A 19,471-nucleotide genomic window follows, 5' to 3' on the forward strand; every position below is an offset into this window, starting at 1 on the left:
AATGGGGGTGGAGGGGGAGAAGTCTCCTGCCTTAAAGGTCAGTGTTCCTAAGAGTGGCAATTCATGAGAGAAAGCAGTCTGTCTCCCTGAGGCTTCAAATAGCCTCAGTAAATATATATAAAATTAATCTTGTTGCTTATCCAAAATTCTGCTAATTTCAAAGTAAAATATAAAGTTCTAAAACAAAATGGTGCTAAGGCATTGAGAACATTTTGGTTATTACAATCCATTAAGTAAGAAAAAAAATTCTTGTGGTAAACTGCATGGTCATAGTGCAAATTAAGAAGAGTTTCAAAAGTCTTTGAAAAGTTTAAAGTAACTAAAGTCATGTTGTTGTGTCAAACTATTCATGTCTGCCTATTTGCTCAAATTGTTGAGGTTAAATATTCAGTTATATAAGTAATATGTATTTCTGGACCCCTAATTAATTAAGCTAAACAGTATATAAAATAATGCAAATTATAAGTAATATCAATGAGTTGTGTTTGTGTCTCTTTGTGTCTGCCCATTTTAAAAAAATGCTCAATGTATGTCTTCCTACATCAGGATAATATCAAATTAACAAATAAAAATTCTTAAAAGAGGTCTATTCAAATTGTTAAAAATTAAATATGCAGTTATATTTATAAATATTCTTAAAGCCCAAATTAAACTAAGCAGGATGAAAAAGTCATAGAAATCTGATTATAGAAACAATTGGGAAAGGGCCTCCTTTGCAAGAGCTTTAAAGGCAATACTAGGTGTGGCAGATTAAACCTATCTACTAGGCTAGGGAATTAAGAATCAGTTTGCCTGGTAATTTCCCAGTTTAAACCTTTGTCAGCCATAAAATGCAAAAAAAAAAAAAAAAAACCAACAAAGATTAGGTTAATTTTCACATAAGAAAAATGATGTAACCTGGCGGCCTGTTGCCTCAGTCTCCCACTCCCAGGTTGGACAGCAGTGGAGGAGACCAGTTTAGGCCAGTCCTATGGGCAGTGAAAGGATGCCCAAGAAGGAGCTAACTAAGTCGGTGCCATTTCAGCACTAAATTCTATTCCTTATTTGACAAAGGGGGGAACAGGTAAAAACTAAAATGGTTGGAATGTGATAGAGGAAGCAGTTAAATCAAACTTTTGCGTGGGAAAGTTAAATCTCAGATAAGCTGTAACTTCTGAAGTATCCAATCTATGGAAAAACAGGAAAAGCTTGCATGCTAGGCTTAGGGGTATAAATTGTGTCATTTTTCTTTGTTCGTGGCACCAGCCATATCTGGCTCTGCACCCCTTCTTGCAAGATTGAGAATAAATTATTTTCTTCTCCACAATCTGGTGAGCCTTATTTTCTTCCAGAAGATTTCTTTCCAACGAAATAAAGGTAATTAGTAGCTCTATTAACAAATTTCAGTAAGTAGAGGAAAGTCCATAAAAACTATGGAGAGATCTTTCCTGGGTTATGATTTTTAAAAAAATTAAGTAATTGTGTAATGTGTTTTAAAACCTGGTAGTCAGTATGCATATGTTTTAAAACCTGGTAGTAAGTATGCTTTTAAATTAATAATTTTCATAACTTAAAGAAAAGAAGTTTTTAGCTTCCTGTAAGGGAAAAAGAAAACATTCCTTGCATAAACTATTATGGTTTCAATTTTATTTAACTTGAGTGTAATCTCCAATAGTTAATTTATAAACTAAATTAACATTATGTATGAAATCTTTAATGAGTGAAATTAGGCTAAAGGAAAAAGATTGTAGATATGCTCTCTTAAATAAGGAGTAAATTTCTTTCATTAGTAATTGTAATTTAGTAAGTTTATTTAAACATGAGGTGGCTAGTCAATGTGGTTATAGTCAATTATAAAGAGTTTGTAAAACATCCTCCAACTAAAAATGTTTAAATAGTTCTAGTTCTAGAAAAGTCATTGTTAACTAAAACTTAGATTGGTTATTAGTAGCAGAAATAACTTCATGATAATAAACCTGTCTGAAGGCCACTGCAAAGTACACATTTAAGTAAATAGTAATAAAAAGTTATCTTGATTATATTGGAAGTCTTCTGTTTTCATTTTAACAATGAAAAATAATATTTTTCCTCTATTACTAAAGTACCTACTGTTATCTTCATAAAATTGTGTAAGTAGACAGTCATTTAATATATGATGTGTTGCATTAAATTGTTTAAAATATATATATAAACAAGGAATAAACGTTAACATTATCAAACTCTTGTGCATTCGAACCAGGCCTTGTATACATTACAGGTGGCCTCTCCGTGTGAGTTATTGGCTAGGCTGGTCACTAACCCCTCAATTAAAAATATGTGCTATATCAGTCTCTGGTTCTGCTCCTGAAGTCAATGGAAACTATATTGCAGTTTCAAGCTCCTGCAGCCAATAATGACTCGGTACAGCCAAGTGTACAATGGATATCGCCTCCAAACTGGCACTGTTCCATGGTGCCAAAGAGCACTATGCACCAGGCTAGTAGAATACTGGAAAATCTCTCTAAAATGAAGGATGCTGCAACTTGCTCACTGCGTTGAAGAACATGCTAAGTGGAGCCATGATACCAGGATACTGTAAGTAAAACCTTAAACACAATTGGCATTATGGCCTGCTCTCATGGAGAAATAACATGTAAAGTATTACAAACCTGAAACTCAAAACTAATAATTGCAACTCTGAATCCTTATGCATTAAGTAATACATTAGTTAATATTAAGTGCTGTACTTTTATCCTGTACTAAATATATGCCTAATAATTGTAATGTTATCTTTTCTATTTTGGATCAAGTGCAGAAGTATATTAGACATGTTAAATTCCTGGTAAAATCATTTTCTAAACAGTTAATAACATGTCTATAGAATAAGGTGGCAGTCTCAGCCAGTCTCAATCAACTTCTATATTCTGCTGTACTCTGCTGTGTAGCAAAAGTGAGGCTTGCTTGCTGATGGTGAGTCACCTATTGAACAAGTCAAAATTGCTGGAAATTGTACAATGAAAACCAAGGTGTAAAAATCTTTATTCAGTAGTTCTGATCACTCCCACAGGTGAAAACTAAGAGTATTTCCAAATTAGTGTTCTAATCCTGAGTGAAGCCAGTTGCCCAAGGAGTGCCAGTTCACCAGGAGCATCTGACAGAGCGAATGAGTGTCAATCATTGAACAGCTTGGAATGTGTCTTCAAACAAAGCTAAGTGTCTGTTGCAATTTCTCTCTAAAGATGGATAACTTAAAAAAGAATATATATGCTGTTCCCACCAGCTTTTAAGGAATGCCATCTTTATAGGCACCTAACCTTGTCTACCTCTGTAATCCAATGTGTCCTCTTTTAAAAACAGGTATTCCAAATTTTTAATTAAGTTTGTTTCTTTCAGAGTAAACATCTTATTAACCATATGAAAACTTCATCCAACTTCGTACAGAATGCCAGATCCATCTTCCTCCAGTTAGAATAAATTAAAGAGTTTTACACCTTATTAGGCAATGACTACAGCCCATGGCCAGCAGAAAGCAGTTACAGAAAAGAAATCGTCTCCCTTCAGCACCCCTTTTAAATTAAAGGTGTAAACTCTTTAAAAGTAAAATAAAAGTAATAGATGGATCTGGAACCTGACTGGAAATCCACGTGAGTGCCAGTGGCAGCAGACTAACTGCAGGAGGCCCCTGCCCAAGATTCTGCTGTCCAAAATGAAAAGTTCTAAACTTCTAAAAACAGTCCTGGATGCTGTACTAAAGACTGATAAATAATCAATCAAGACAACAAACAGCCATCCACCTCATAGCTCCAACAATAATTATGCCAAAGCTTAGCAAGTTAAACTTTGGCAAAAGGGGGGGAATGATGTGGGCTATGGGTGGAAGGCTCTTTGTCTCTTCAGAGATAACTAAGTTGTTTGACTTGTGGGTGTGGAACGGTAAGAGGCTGCAGTCCTGCCCTTAAGGACAGTGGAAGCGGCTCCAGTCCCAGGAAATGTTTAACAATGCAAGGGCTATAAACTTTAAGTATTTAGGGGAAATGCAAAAAGTAAATATGCTAAAAGCTTATCTAGAATATCTGGAGTCCATGCTAAAAGCTTACCTAAGATGTGGAAGAGATATATGCTAATTGAAGCCTATTGAGAACTGAAACAAAGGGACCATTTGGCCCTTCCTCTCTGTATAAAAGACGTTTGAAAATCTTGTTCGGGGCTCGGGATTCAAACAGAAGTTCCCGAGTCCGGCCGGACGTCAATAAACCATTTTTCCTTCTCAAAATCATTCCTGAGTCCTGGCCTCTCTATACTCAAATAATTGAACTTCTCTTAAATTCTACAACAAGATGACAGAGATGAATCAAGAAACGGAAGCAGGAGCACAGATGACTAGAACTGACTTAGCAGGTGAGGTTTGCAACCTAAGGGCCTATAGAAAGATAAAACTAAAATACAACTTGATTCTGAAGGCAGAACTCAAGTAAGTCTCAGTAATATAGACCCCAGGTTCATGTAGAGGCAAAAACCTGAAAGCTGGTCTCCTCACAAGCAGGATTTCTCATTCCCCAACTCCACAGAAGACTCTGACAAAGCTGAAGCATGAGATTCTAAACCCAGATGTACTATGCAGAGTTAAGAGCTAAGATAATCTACTAAAACAGGGAATTTATGTGGAAGTCTACATAATGAAATGTGGATATCCTCAGCCAACCCAAGAGAAAAGTGAATTTCATCAATTAATAAGCCTCACCCATAAACACAGAGCTTCTAATCATATTTGAGAAAGATACCAAAAAGCTGATTAAATTTAAGGAAATTTGAGAGAAAATCAAATATAAAAAGCAAAACAAATAAAAATAAATTTGAAAGAAATAGCAAGAAGGTAAAATTAATCTCAGAGAGGTAAAATATTACAGCCTTGAGACTCTCAAGCACAGGGCCAAGGCAAGGGCCAAGGCAAGGGCCAAGGCAAGGGCCAAGCAAGGCCTGACAAATTTGGCTGGTAAAAAAACAATGAGCCCTTTTTAGATTCAAGCAGCATTATTACTCATATACAGAGTGAAAAAAAGAGTATTCAAGCTTGCCACCTCCCCATAGTTCTTACACATAGCAGTATCAAACAAAAGGGGTCAGGTGACAATACAGCATAAGGGAGGGGACACTCTCTTGCTGAAAGGCTAATGCCTTGGCACAGCTATACAGTTTTATAGTTTGCAACTGTGCCCCAAGAGGAGGAAAGGGAGAAAATCCTTGCATTACAGGAACTAGAGAGGCAGATGGGAAAACTGCAAAATGACATCTTCCTGTAAGATAGGGAGGCTCCTGCAATATACAAAGACAGATGAGAAAATGGTTGGGTGACAGCTTCTCATAAAACTATCTTGTGATGTTGCTGGGAGGATCACAGGACATTCCCCCAAGACTTGGGTCAGCCTTCTTACCAAGCAAGGGCTCATTGCCTGATGCACATAGAAAGTAATACTATGATACCAAGAGTTCAAGAAGAGAGTTTTATTACGAGGCAGCCAAGTAAGGTAACAGGAGAAAAATCTCAAATCTCTCTAACTTGGAAATGCTTAGGGTTTTTATGGGACTAAACAAGAAAGGTAAGGATGGTAATGTGAATTTTTGTGTATATATTCAAATTAAGGATTCAAGTTAGCTTATTCTGATTGGTGGTATATAAATTCAAATTAAGGATTTATGTTAGTTTGTATTGATGGGTTGTATCTTTTGGCTACTGTCAGTAGGGAACAAGCATGGGGCTGAGAAGTTCTTGAGCTAACTGGATATAAAGGAGGGCCATGAGAGCATGGTTATAAATCATTCAGCTAATACAAAATAACAACTACAAGTGAAGGAAATAACAAGTAAAGGAATAAGGTACAATAATAACTACAATCAAAGTAAAACTGCTACAGTCAGCGCTTACAGCCTGCAGTTCAAGCTCTGCTGTGTGGCCTCTGTGGATATGTGCAAAGTCATCAGGGCACCATGGCAGAGCCATTCTTCTACAGAAACAAGGTTATAATATTATTTTTTAAAGGAAAGATTCAAAGAATAAAAAACAACAAATATATCTTTGGGATATTAAAATTTAGATAGAATTTTAAAAAATCATTGGAAGACCTGGAAGAGAAAATTGAGCAAATATCTGAGAAAGTATTTTAAAAAGATAGAGAATAGAAATAAGAATCAAAAGACAAGGCCAAGATTGTCAAAATCTGAATAAAAAGAGTTCCAAAAATATCTTAGGAAAAAAAATTGGAGGGAAGGAACTTATCCAAGAAGTAATATTAGAAAACTTCCCAGAAATGAAGAACATGAATCTCACCATGTCCATCAGTGAATGAATAAAGATTCATACACATCAAGAAATGTCACAGTACTGAGAATAAAGAAAAGCTCCCAAAGTTCCACAGAGAAAGGAATAGGACACACATAAGTACCAAGAACCAGAATGACAAATGACTTCTCAATGGGTTCAACTGAAGTTGGAAAATATTGGTACTATTTGTAAAATTCCAAAGAACAATGACTTCTAGCCTAGAAGGCAACATTCTAAATAAAGTATCACTTGAATGTGTAATGTAGAACGGAACCATATTGAGTCATATCGCTGAAACAAAATCACTGTTCATGCAATCTTTCTCAGGAACATATTGAAAGATGTGCGTCACCAAAATGAAGTAATAAACCAAGAGGGGAAGACAATTCAGGAAATGGGGGATCCAACACAAAGGAGAAATTAGATTAGCACAGGAGTGCAGAGAATGCCACAAGGAATGTCTTCAAATAAAAATGATAGAGGCAAGTGGATGTGGCTCAAGCAGTTGGTTCCTGGAGAAGACCAGCAAGACAGTGAGCTGACACAAAAAGATGAAAAACGAGATGATGCAACAGAGAGACACAATGAGGAAACACAGTGAAAGACACAACAAGCAGGGAGCAGAAGTGGCTCAAGTGATTGACTGTGTGCCTCTCTCACATGGAGGTCCCAGATTTGGTTCCCAATGCCTCCTAAAAAGACGACAAGCAGACACAGCACACAATGAATAGACACAGAGAGCAGACACTGAACACAAACAACGAGGGGTGGGAATAAATAAAATAAATCATTGAAAAAAAGATAATATGATGTGTTTGAACTAATAAGAGATCTACACTTCTGGAAGAGAGTTTGGATATAATTATTGTCTGTAACATAGAAAGCTGAGCAAATGTAATAACAAGGCAATTACATTTTTAATTACAAAAAACTTAAAGCAAAAACTGGGCAAAAAAGGAAATGCAATTATAAACACCACTAGGCTCAGTTGTGAATAGTATTTACATAGCTAAAACAGCACAAATATTGAATCCAACCTAACCAAAAATTGTGATATGACTGCATTTTATTGGAAGGATAATAGCAGAAAGGTATGTATTGAGGGGAGATATAGAGGAAATAGTGCTGAATCTTCATATTACACAATAAAGCAATAGATAAAATCTTAAGCTGAAATATCAAGAAATAGCATAATAACCATGCTATCTACAAATACAGAGATAACAGAAAAAACAGCTAAAAGATTTGAAAGTGGTTACTTCCTGGGAACAAGAGCTGGGTGTGGAAAGGATAGGGAAAGAGAGTGCTAATTTTCACTCTGAGTCTTGAATAAAAACACCTTTTTGACTTTTAAAATTATTTATATATGATTTTGAAATGTACATAACAATAAATTAAAGATACCGTAACCTAAGTTTATGGACCAAAATGAATAATTCTAGACAGTATACTTACCAGGTGATCCTGACAATGAAGACTGTAATAAGTAAAAGGGAAGAAACATTATCTTTAAGATTGTTGTTCATATCCAGCAATGAAAGAAAAAAAATCAAATATATGGCTTCATTTTGAACAAAGGTGGGGTGGGTGTGATAAGAAATACTGAACCTAAAGAGATTCATAAATATCCCAAATTTCAAGGTATTCTGAATTGGAATCATAGATCATAGCTGAAAGAAATCTTATCTATTGCCTAATTATTCATTTCCCTCATTTCAGTTACTTAAGTACAAGTTTACATAACAGGTTAGGATAAAACCTCCTCTGTTCTTAACTCTCACACTCTTTCCACTACACCATAATGTATTTAACATAATTATTAATGTTAAGGAAGATATATTTAAGTTCCTATTGATATATTCCCTAGACCCCCCTTTAAAAAAAAAAAGGCTAAGTGAATACAAGGAAAATCCAAACAAATCTAAAGCGTTTTAAATTAAAACATGTCTTTTAATTCTTAAGAAAAGACACATGAAAGGAAAAGTATCTATAACTGGCCTATCCCTACTTTTTATGGTGGAATGGTAACACTTTTATGCTGCCATCTGTATTTGGCTCAAATTGTGGCTTTACCATGGGTTTGCCTTGAAAAAAATGCATATTTTCTTATAATTTGTATTACTCTTCAAATGATTCAGGATATCTTTACTCAGATAATTAACTACACATGCACCAGGATCTAACCTTTTGCTGAAATTGGGTTTTAGAAACAAGATTTATAGCGAGAAGATATATTGCCTGATAGTTTTAAGGAACTGATGGAGTTCAATTAAAATATTTGAAAGGAGCTTGTGGTTTTTCATAATGATAATGTTACACTAGTAATCTGGATAGGTTTTCAATACATACCTGAGTATATGGATTAGTAGGAACATCTAAAAGTGGGCTCAGGCCTAGTGTTTGAGGCAAGTGCTCACTACTAAGGCAGAGGACCCATGATCAGTTGCAACATTTTATTCAAGATTTGGGTCACCTTCCTAGTCAAATATCAGGCTTGCTTGATGTTAATGGGAAATTAGGTGGTCAATTTTATTTTTCTCTTTTAATTTAGCTACTAAGTAAATACTGACTAAAATTTTCCATTTGACAAAGGGGAGGAATTAATAAAAAGGAGCAGTACCCGTATCTTTATTAACCAGTCTATTCTGTGCTAAAATCTATACTGTAGCATCCCTGGGTTTAAAGATTATTAATAAGATTGAACACCTTAAAGATTAAAGATTATTAATAAGATTGAACACAGATATTCAATAAATATCTGTGAACTGATGATTTAAATGGAGCATCAGATCAATAAATGATATTCTCCCATTATGTAAGCATTTTATAAACAAACTTATACCTATTCTCTAAAGCCATGGATTCTCAAAAGGCTCTCAAGTTTTTCAACATGAAAGTAAAAACAAAGAGAAAAATGTCAGTTTTCCTAGAAATCTAAGTAGCGCCTAATTTGTTCAGCTCATTCTACCTCACATATATCCACTCCAGTCAAATGTCCTCTCTACAATTCTGCAGTGAATAGAACAAACAATGCTTCTTAAAGGTGGTGACTTTAATCAGCTGCAGCACTCAGATCTTTTTCTGTTCTTGTTATATGTTTAGCAACACAAATACCATCTACTGCATTTTATAATTAGTAAGCAGCAATAGTTTATTCTGTACTATTATATTATTTTAACTTTTAATTTAAATTGGAATAATTTTTTTTACCACATCCTTTTACCACGTTTTTGCATCTTAAAGTAGTAACAATGAGAACTCACTAAGTCATATCAGCCTAAGAGAAGCATTTCAAATGAAGAGTCCTCTGTGTTTCATTAAGGAGAAAAAACTGGCAAGATTATTTTAAAAGGCATGATGAGGAGCAAAAAAAAAAAAAAAAAAAAGAATTTGTAACTACAAAGCCAATGTAAAATAAATGCCCTATTTCCATTAAAAAAACAAAACAAAACATAAAACCCTAGAAAAGTAACATATAGTTAAGCAAGCTAGGAAAACACAATCCCTAGAAGTTTTGTATATGAAGAATATTCTCAAACAATATCAGTACAGCATGGCTCATAAGTAAAATGCCCTATACTTATAATCAAATATGAAAACAACAGTTCCAGATTTATATTCAAGAAGAAAGAAAAAAGGAGATAAAAATTATTTTAAAGGTTCCTACCTAAATTTATTTTGGTGTCAAACAAATGCAATTAGTGAGGGGGGAGGGAAGCATCCCTAATCATGGCAGAATGTTTATTTACTAAACCTATATAAAACTAGATTAGTTATGACATGTACTTGTCAAAGGTTCCTGAAATTAATTTTACTTTGGGAAAGTAGCAAGTCTGCACATCCAGAATGTTACTATTTACAAATTTACTATTTTTGATTCGAGTTATAATACACAAGATTTTCAAGCAAAAAGAGCAGATGAAATGCTGAATGATAAGAATCTCTTTTTCCTGATAAATTGGAATGTAAGTGAAAATATTTTTTTTTAATTGAGGGAAAAAATTTGAATGAAGTGTCCAATAGTACCACATACCTTTAGCATGGCTTATCTACTATAATTAAACTGGGGCAACTTGTTCTACATTGCTAATAAATGCTTCAAATTAAGCCTTTTATTCTTTTATTTAAAAAAGAAAAAAGTTTTCCTAAGTTATTTCAGATCTCTAAGCCTTATAATAAAAAAAAAGTCATTCAGTTTTAATGAGTAAATCCATACCCATAGAGGTATCTTCAAGATAGTATATATTTTAAAAGTGCATGTAAGCAAAACTAAAAATTTTTAATTGTTAACTCTAGGAACAATAATTTAATATTCTATGGTAAAATATGGGTAGCCTTAAGAGCAACATGCTTGGCCAATCTTCCTTAAGCCTTTAGGTTTGATGCCAAAATATTTTAAAATGAAGAAAAAAAATATTGTGATTCTTTGCTAATGGTTTTTAAGATATTAATTTGCAGACAAAGCTAAGCACTCAACTCACAAAGTATCCTAGCTATCCAACTATCTTTGTCATGAATTCATAAAATAATAACACACATGTATAATATAAAAGTAACAAAAAAACAACCATAGGAATTTTAGGTCTAAGATCAGTTTACCTAATACGGATTACATGAAAAATACCATATAAGACCCAAAATAAACTTTAGATACAAAATTATATAATGTGGCTTTGTTCAAACACATCTAAAATTCAAATTCAAATTAAATAACTATGCTGGCTTTTTTACATCACCAGCTTTCATTAGGGCCTTAATAGCTCTTGCCCTCATCTCTAGTTCTAGCAGCTCCAGCTGCTGTGCAGAAGGCTGAACATCTTCTGATGGAGGAACAGTCAGGGTAGCTGCTTTTGGTTCCTTTGGGTTAGACTCTGCCAGTCCCAGAATCTCATTCACACTTTTCTCAATGTCTTTCTCCAGGTCATCTATCTGATCAGCTTCACTATGGACTGTATTTTCTGGGACTTCAGGAGCAGCTGCTGCTTCTTCGTTGCATGGGCCTTCTATGTCGCTGTCATAAGCATCTGCATTTATACTTAGCACATCACTATCTTCTCCTTTGCCTGGAACAAATAAAAAAAGGGGAAAGAACTATGTAACCCAAATGCTCTGGTCAAAATTTCCTTCGTATTTACGACTAAAGTGCTGTTTTGACCCCAACCATTCCACGGAGTCTGAAACACATTCCATAATCCCAACCCCACCACCTTTGTCCACAACTCAACATTGAAAACAGATCTAATTTAATGTAAATTTTAATGTATTTTTCATTTTTATATAGTAGAACATACAAATGGGAAAATTATTCTACCATATAGCATTCCATGATCCAATTTCCTAACTCAAATGTTGTTAAGTTTTATATCACAGAAAGCTTCTTCATTATAAAATAAATGATGTTGGAAACCCTTTAGATAAGATTATTGCTTAAATTGAAGAAGTAAAATTTCATTCCAGAAGGAGAATTTTTTGTTTTATAAACAACAAAAAAGGAAAATAATTAAGTGTATAGCTGGATACCACATGCATTGCATTTATCCCAAATCTTTTCATATGCTTTTTAAAACACTTTCTTCTAAAATCAATAAATTAAGGAAGAATGCCTAAAGCCATTTTCTAAGATAAAATAAGTTTTCATTGAGAGAAATTTTATTAGTAAAGTTAATACATCATAATTTCTGAAAAATGCATTGTTATAAAACCTCTGTAACTCCATATAAATGCAGAAATGGTTTTCAACCACATTGGCCTTGGATGTTACTTAAGTCCAGGTGTACTTTATAATGTGGAATATTCACTTATACCTCCAACTTATTAAGTCTAATATTTTTTTTTTAAGGTAATTATCCTTAAAATGTTACCTATTTTGTGGAAGGGGAGGACTTATTTAAAAAACATAGGGGAGTAGATGTGGCTCAAGCAGTTGAGTGCCAACTTCCCACATGGGAAGTTCTGGGCTCAGGTCTCCCAGGTGCCTCCTAAAAACAAAAAAACACAGACAAACAACAAAGCAAACAAATGAAAAAACTAACTCAGGGAAATCCAGTGGAAGCACTAGCTTCCCACATATGAAGTCCCTGGGTTCAAGGTACCTCAAAACGAACAAGCAAGCAAGTAAACAAATAAAGAGCAAACAAAGAGAGATTCACAGATGAAAATTCTGATAACAGAATGTGGAAGAAGGACAAAACAATTCTACTTCATTGGTTTTCTAATAAAAGATTAATTGATCTTACCTGATTTTACTAATCCTAATAATTCAAATAACAGTCCCTGTATATCAAAACTTAAGTGGAAAAAGAATCAATATATTATTTTTAGGTCCAAAAATAGAAATTGTAAAATAAAAGTTGTAATTTTAATTATATGATGCCAAAGAAGATTTTATATATCTCCCCAAAGCAGTGCGTATTTCCAAAGAGCAAAAAGAAAATTTACATGGAAATGAACAGTTTTTTTGTCTGAAGAAATAAAGCTTTATATGTATTACAGCTTGAGAAAAAAACAAATTCAAGAAAAAAGGGTTAAGCTGTTCATAGCTAGCCTCAAAAAATTAATTTTAGCTTCTAGCAGACTTAATCATAAAATTTTAAATCTGTACCTACAGATTCTAAAAGAAGATCTGCAAGGTTTTAAAAGATTTAAAAATATAAATTTGCTAAAAAATATGAATTGGTTTTTGGACTATAGGTTGCTGCTAGATGATGAATCAAGAGTAGGAAAATATAATGTGTAGGTGGGTAGTAAGGAGAAGGTCTGAAAGTCAGGATATCTGAGTACTAATTCTTACTCTGCCTTATAAGTATGTGATTTGGGGCAAATTCCTTAATCTTTCAGAGTTTTCCTTCTGTAAAAATGAAGGCAATTTGTCCTAGAGTATCTCTATTACAATGTTAAGTTTATATAAGAAATATAAAATGTTAATACTTTATACTATTTCCCCCCTATTTTTCTTCCTAAGATACAGTTACCACTTATCTTTCACTTTATATATTCTTCAGCTGGATAATAATTCCAAAAGAATTTCCTAGTAGCAACAGTAGGCAATGAAAGATAAGTTAAAAGTGAATAAACCATGCTCTACTAAATTTTTTTTCACCAAGCAATCTTTTTGGCAAAAGATTTTCTAGAGAGAAGAAATATATTTATAATGTCCAGGCATTCATTATAACTGAAGCTCACTTATTATCTTAGGTCCAGAGACTGGTCTGTAATAACAGAAGTATAAAATTTGAAGTAGCTGCCCTTCTACAAAATTAATTTTCTTTGAAACTCTATGCAGGTAAATAAAAAAATAACAGCTAAACTAAATGTGGAGATATTCTCATTAATATCAATAGAGATTCTTCCCTATTGGATCCTGAAGACATATGTGGCAAATCTTTTACTGAATGTCACCATCATGTACCACCAGCCTGCATTTTCCAACAAAGACTGCCAAGAGGTATACATTACTGTGCACAGATATTTTTTTAATGGGAATGTATATTATGTTTACTTTCTTATTCTGGGGAGGAGGTCACAGCCTTCCAACACTTTTCAAATGGCTAAGAACTGCTAAGTTACAGACTCTCACTTAATTTTAATTCTTTTTTAAGGAGGTACCGGGGACTGAACCCAGGACCTCATACATGGGAAGCAGGTGCTCAATTTGAGCCACTTATGCTCCCCAATGAGAATTGGGGTTTTTTGTCTGTTTGCTTGTTAGTTTCCAGGAAGTAATGGAGATTGAACCCGGGACCTCATACATGGGAAGCAGGTGCTCAATCACTCAAGCTGAGTCTGCTCCCCTCACTTAATTCTTAATTCAGATCATGCTTTTAAGTCTTTTTGTATGTTTATTTCAAAAGTAACCACAGCTAAAGAGCTTCTCCACCCTGAGCTTCTAATAAGAAAATACTTATTTTATAAAGCTATCAGGACTAGCAATTTGGGATCAAAATGTTTACATACACACTCCCAATGTTTCAAAGGAAGAAAAATCTGGATAAGAATTTTAAAAAAAATTTTTTTCTATTAAGTTTGTTTCAAACTTTTTTAGCTGGCAGAAGGGGACCTATACTTTCTTTGTTTTTATATCAGAAACAGCTATCCATATTCTATCACTGAAGAAATGCTGCTCTATAAATCTGGTACTCTCTGCTTATGTGTAATGTTATCCAAAAGTCAATGACTGAGCTCTCCATAACAAAGTATTGCTGAATGCATTCACTGGCTCAGCCCTGTCCATTATAAATTCATCAGAGATGCCAAAGCTTTGAAGAATACTACACCTAAAATAATATAGCATAAGCACTTTATTTCACAAATGTGAAAACTTGTTATGCAACTTGTAGAATATGAATTATTTGAAGATCTAGGGTTATATTTCAAGGTGTTTCATTATTTCTCAATCATCATTCTACTGAGTCATTTTTTAAAGCATTAGGTGCAAACATATGAATATATTTCCAAAGAAAATTCAATCTCATCCTTGGTATTAGGAAATTGTAGGGTTTTTCTATCAATTATGGACCTCAAAGCAGAAGAGGCAAAATTTATACATTCTTTCTAAAGAAACTCTACCCAAAAATGCTCACTGAAATTCCTGAAAATTGCACTGTAGTCATTTCTGTTCCTCTTCACCCCCATCCCCCATTTGTGTATGTATATGTGTGTATATGTATGCATATGTATATTTGTGTGTGGGTGTTTTCAAGGAATGGTAAGTGTCCATTGAAATTACTCAAGAATTCCATGAACATAGGAACATCCTCGAATTTTTACATGGGCTTAATAACAGTAACAAATCAACCCAAAAAGGTACATTATTTTAACTTCTTTGAATTAAACCTAATCAGTAGTAGAGAAAAAGACAAGTAATGTTGCATCTAATAAAATATGCCAAATGTATGCTATGGACCATAGTTAGCAGTAATAGTCTGATGATAGTTTCTCATAATCTGTAACAAATGTTCCACAGCAGTGTGGTGTGTTGGTGAAGGGGTGTTGTATGGAAATTGTACACATGTGCATGACTATTTTGTAAGTTAAAAATATATTAAAAAGGGAAGCAGACATGGCTCAAGCAGTTGAGCACCTGCTTCCCACATAGGAAGGTCCCAGGATTTGGTTCCCAGTGCCTCTTAAAAACAAAAAAGCAGGCAAGAAGCAAACGAATGAAAAAACCAACTCAGGGGTGCCAGTGTGGCTCAGTGGTTGAATGCTGGCTTCCCACACACAAGATACTGGGTTCAATCCCTGGCCCTCATATCTAAAAATAATAATAATAATAAAAATAAAAATAAAGTGGTTCAGTAAAGACAGCAAGCAGAAAATTCTACCCACGTTACCTATGTCATAAAGCAGCAAAATAACCAAAGTAATGAAGAATTAGGAGTATATGGCATATTCCTTACATTAATTCTTCTTAATATATTCAGTAAGATGGATGTTCCCTGAAATACTACATGCCATGAAAGGTACTTCAGAGAAAAGCAATACAAAAGAAAAAAATGGAGCAAATAACTTATGAAAAAGGATTAAAAGAATTACTTTTAAAGTGCCTGAGTAGGTAATAGTTATTAGGAAGACAAAGTAATAGAATTTTTTTTCAAGTAAAAAGTAACAAAGAATGTAGAGATTTATTGAGCAATCACTTTTTTATGGTTGATCCCCTGACCAACTAATCACTGATGTACATTCTATTACATTTCCCCTGGTTTATATACTTTGAACATTTGTCTTTTCTTTCGTTTTCCTGCTATTTCCTATGCTACCAACTTGATTCATACTCCAGTCAAACTCTGCACCCAAGTAGCAAAGATGTTTTAAAATACAAACCAATCCATCTAAACTGTAAGTATCTTGACAGCAAAATGAATCAATCACTACCCAAATTCATCACTGACAAAGATAAATAAATAGAATAATTTATCAGAGAGATATTTGTTTATATAATTCAATGAGGCAGTTATAAACAAGGGATAAAATCATAAAGGCAAAATACTCAGCAAATAAACAGAACACCCAACACCATTTATGCATTTAATTGATAGGACAAAAAAACACAACCACATAGGATTCCATCACTTTGAAAATAATATACTTTAAATAAAAAATACTTAAAAATAATATGCAATAGGAAAACTAAAATGCAATATCCTTATTCTTATTATCATCTATAACAAACCTCAATGCATGAGAGCTGCAAGGGGTCTCTTAGCTTAGTAAAGAAAAACTATTCTACATTGCACATTTAATTTGTGTTAAAATAAAAATTTTAAATAGAATATTCAATAAAAGTAAATAAAAATAGAATTATTAATCATGTCAAAATATTTCAAGTGTCAAAAATTTTTTTAAGTTTTAAATAAATTATGCTAGCATACTTAAGCCTTGATAGAAATTATAATCTATTTGGTAATAATTCAACTATCAGAAATCATTCTAATTAACAGGTCTTCAGTGACAGCATGAAGCATATCAAAAGATGCATCCTGGGAGTCCAAGAAGGGAAAAGGGGCAAAAAGAACATCTGAGTAAATAATGGCCAAAACTTTTCAAAGTCTTATGAAAGACATAAATATACATGGTCCAAGAAGTGCAATATATTCCAACCAAAATAAACCCTAATAGACCTACTCTGAGCCACATACTAATCAGAACGTTAAATGCAAAAGATAGAGAAGAAATCTCAAAGCAGCAAGAGAAAAGCAATTCATCACCTACATGAGATCTGCAATAACAGTTAAGTGCCAATTTCTCATGAGAAACCATGGTGGCAAGAAGGTAATGGTATGATATATTTAAACATATTGAAAAAGTGCCAGCCCGAAATTCTTTACCTGGCAAAACTGTCCTTCAAAAGTGAGGGACACTTTATATAATTCTACTATTTAATTCCTGATAGAGTTAGAATATAATTGAATAAGAAATAGTCATAGCTCCTGACAATCAACATGCAAAATATAAAGAGGTCATGCTGGACAAAAACAACATAAAGAGGGGAAAGGAAGGGATATGGTAGCAGAGAAATGTGCATGGTATTAAAGTTATAAGTTGGTATCTTTTCAAATTAGTTGGTTATAGACTTAGGCTGTATAATACAAATCCCAAGGTAACTACAAAGAAAGTATTTTAAAAATGTACAGAAATGGAAATGAGAAAGGGATGAGTCAGATAAATCACAAATGATCAACTATGTAAAAAAGGACGCTACAATAAAGGAAAAGAAAGATGAAAAAACAACATAAGAAATATAAAAACCAAAGGACAAAATGACAAGTAAATATTGCCATTAAAATAATACTAATGGATGTTAATGAATTAAACTCTTCAATCAAAAGACACAGATTGAGTGAATGGATAAAAAAGCATGATCAACCATATGTTGCTTATCAGAAATTCATCTTAGATACAGATAATAGGTTGAAAGTGAAAGGAGGGGGAAGCAGATGTAGCTCAAATGGTTGAGCACTGCTTCCCATGTATGAGGTTCTGGATTCAATCCCCAGTACCTCTTAAAGAAAAAAAAAGAAAACAAGACAGCAAAAGGATGGAAAAAGAAGTTCCATGCAAATAGTAACAAAAAGAAAGCTTGGATAGCTATACTAATATTGGACAAAATAGACATTAAGGCAAAAGCTGTCTCAAGAGACAAAGAAGGACACTATATATTAATAAAAGAGGCAATCCACCAAGAAAAAATAATCATCATAAATATTAATATCTATGCACCCACTCATGGTTCCCCATTAGATGAGGCAAACATAGGTAAAACTGAAGGGAAAATAGACACTGCTACAATAATAATTGGAGACTTCAATACACCACTCTTAGCAACAGAGAGAACATCTAGATACAAGATTAATAAGGAATCAGCGACCCCCAACTCTCAGGACAAGGGGTCCTAAAGGAAATAACTTGAGGGAAAGCCAGTCATTGAGGTCGGCCAAGGCTCAGGAGGGAGGCACTCCTACCAGACAGGGAAGACCCTTCCCAGCGCCTGGCAGCCCTGACACTATGTATGAACTGTACAGCAAGCAGGACACTTTGATGCTAAGGAGGAAGCACATTGGGCCCTCATGCAAAGTACCAAGAATCAGAGACAGTACACATTTGATGAAAAAGGTGAACAGTATTTGGACTGCATCAACAATGTTGCCCATGTGGGACACTGTCACTCTGAAGTGGTCAAAGTTGCCATGAAACAGATGGAACTGCTAAACACAAATTCTTGATTTCTCAATGACAGCATTGTTGAGTATGCTAAGCACCTTTCAGCACCCCTGCCAGAGAAACTCTGTTTGCTATTTTACAAATTCAGGATCTGAAGCCAATGATTTAGCCTTATGCCTGGCTCAGCAGTACAGAGGCCACAAAGATGTGATCACTCTCGACCATGCTTACCATGGTCAGCTATCATCTTTAATTGAGATCAGTCCTTAAAAATTTTGAAAGAGCAAAGATGTCAAGAAGGAACTTGTACATGTGGCACTAACTCTAGATACTTACAGAGGAAAATATAGAGAAGACCATGCAGACCCAATCACTGCTTATGCAGATGAGGTGAAGAAAATTATTGAAGAAGCTCATAAAAGTGGAAAGAAGTATGGAGGAAATCTAGTATCATGTCCTGTTAATATGGTCCTGCTCGATGTAATTGAAAATGAAGACCTTCGAGAAAATGCCACACAAATGGGAAGTATCTTATTGAGTTACTGAACAAACAAAGGGCTAAACATACTTTAAAAGGACATATCAGGGGTGATGGCCTTTTTATTGGATTGACTTAGTGAAGGACCAACAGAAAAGGACCCCTGCCACAGCCAAAGCTCAACATATGATCTACAAGATGAAAGAAAAGTGGGTGCTTCTCAGTGTTGATGGACCTCATAGAAATGTGCTCATAATAAAACCACCTATGTACTTCACTGAAGAAGATGCAAACTCTATGGTAGAACAACTTGATGGGATTCTAACAGTCTTAGAAGCAACCATGGGAGCCAAAACTGACAAGACCTGAAAATAAACAAGATAAAATGTCCAGTGTTATAGAAAATGAGAGGCTGTGTCCCTTCCATTACTGGTTCTGTTGTACACAATAAAGGTGGAACTTTCATTCTGTTTTGATTTGTAAATAAAAAGGTTAATGAGTAATAAGGATTCATTACATGATAATCAAACCATGTCAAGATTATTAGTTCAGCCTCT

General features: G+C 34.1%; 1 protein-coding gene and 1 pseudogene across 1 annotated transcript in view; one reads left to right on the forward strand and one right to left on the reverse strand.

Moving 5' to 3' along the window:
* Positions 1-7,325: 7,325 nt before the first annotated feature.
* Positions 7,326-19,471, reverse strand: part of CAAP1 (caspase activity and apoptosis inhibitor 1) — a 78,592-nt gene continuing 66,446 nt past the window's right edge. Inside the window, exon 6 of the mRNA XM_004447440.5 lies at positions 7,326-11,340. Coding sequence (XP_004447497.1) covers positions 10,991-11,340 — 350 coding nt within the window. The 3' untranslated portion in view covers positions 7,326-10,990. The remainder of the gene's footprint in view (positions 11,341-19,471) is intronic.
* On the forward strand, positions 18,281-18,982 carry LOC139439450 (ethanolamine-phosphate phospho-lyase pseudogene; annotated as a pseudogene).

This window comes from Dasypus novemcinctus, chromosome 8, assembly GCF_030445035.2.
Source record: "Dasypus novemcinctus isolate mDasNov1 chromosome 8, mDasNov1.1.hap2, whole genome shotgun sequence".
In the NCBI taxonomy this organism is placed as follows: Eukaryota; Metazoa; Chordata; class Mammalia; order Cingulata; family Dasypodidae; genus Dasypus; species Dasypus novemcinctus.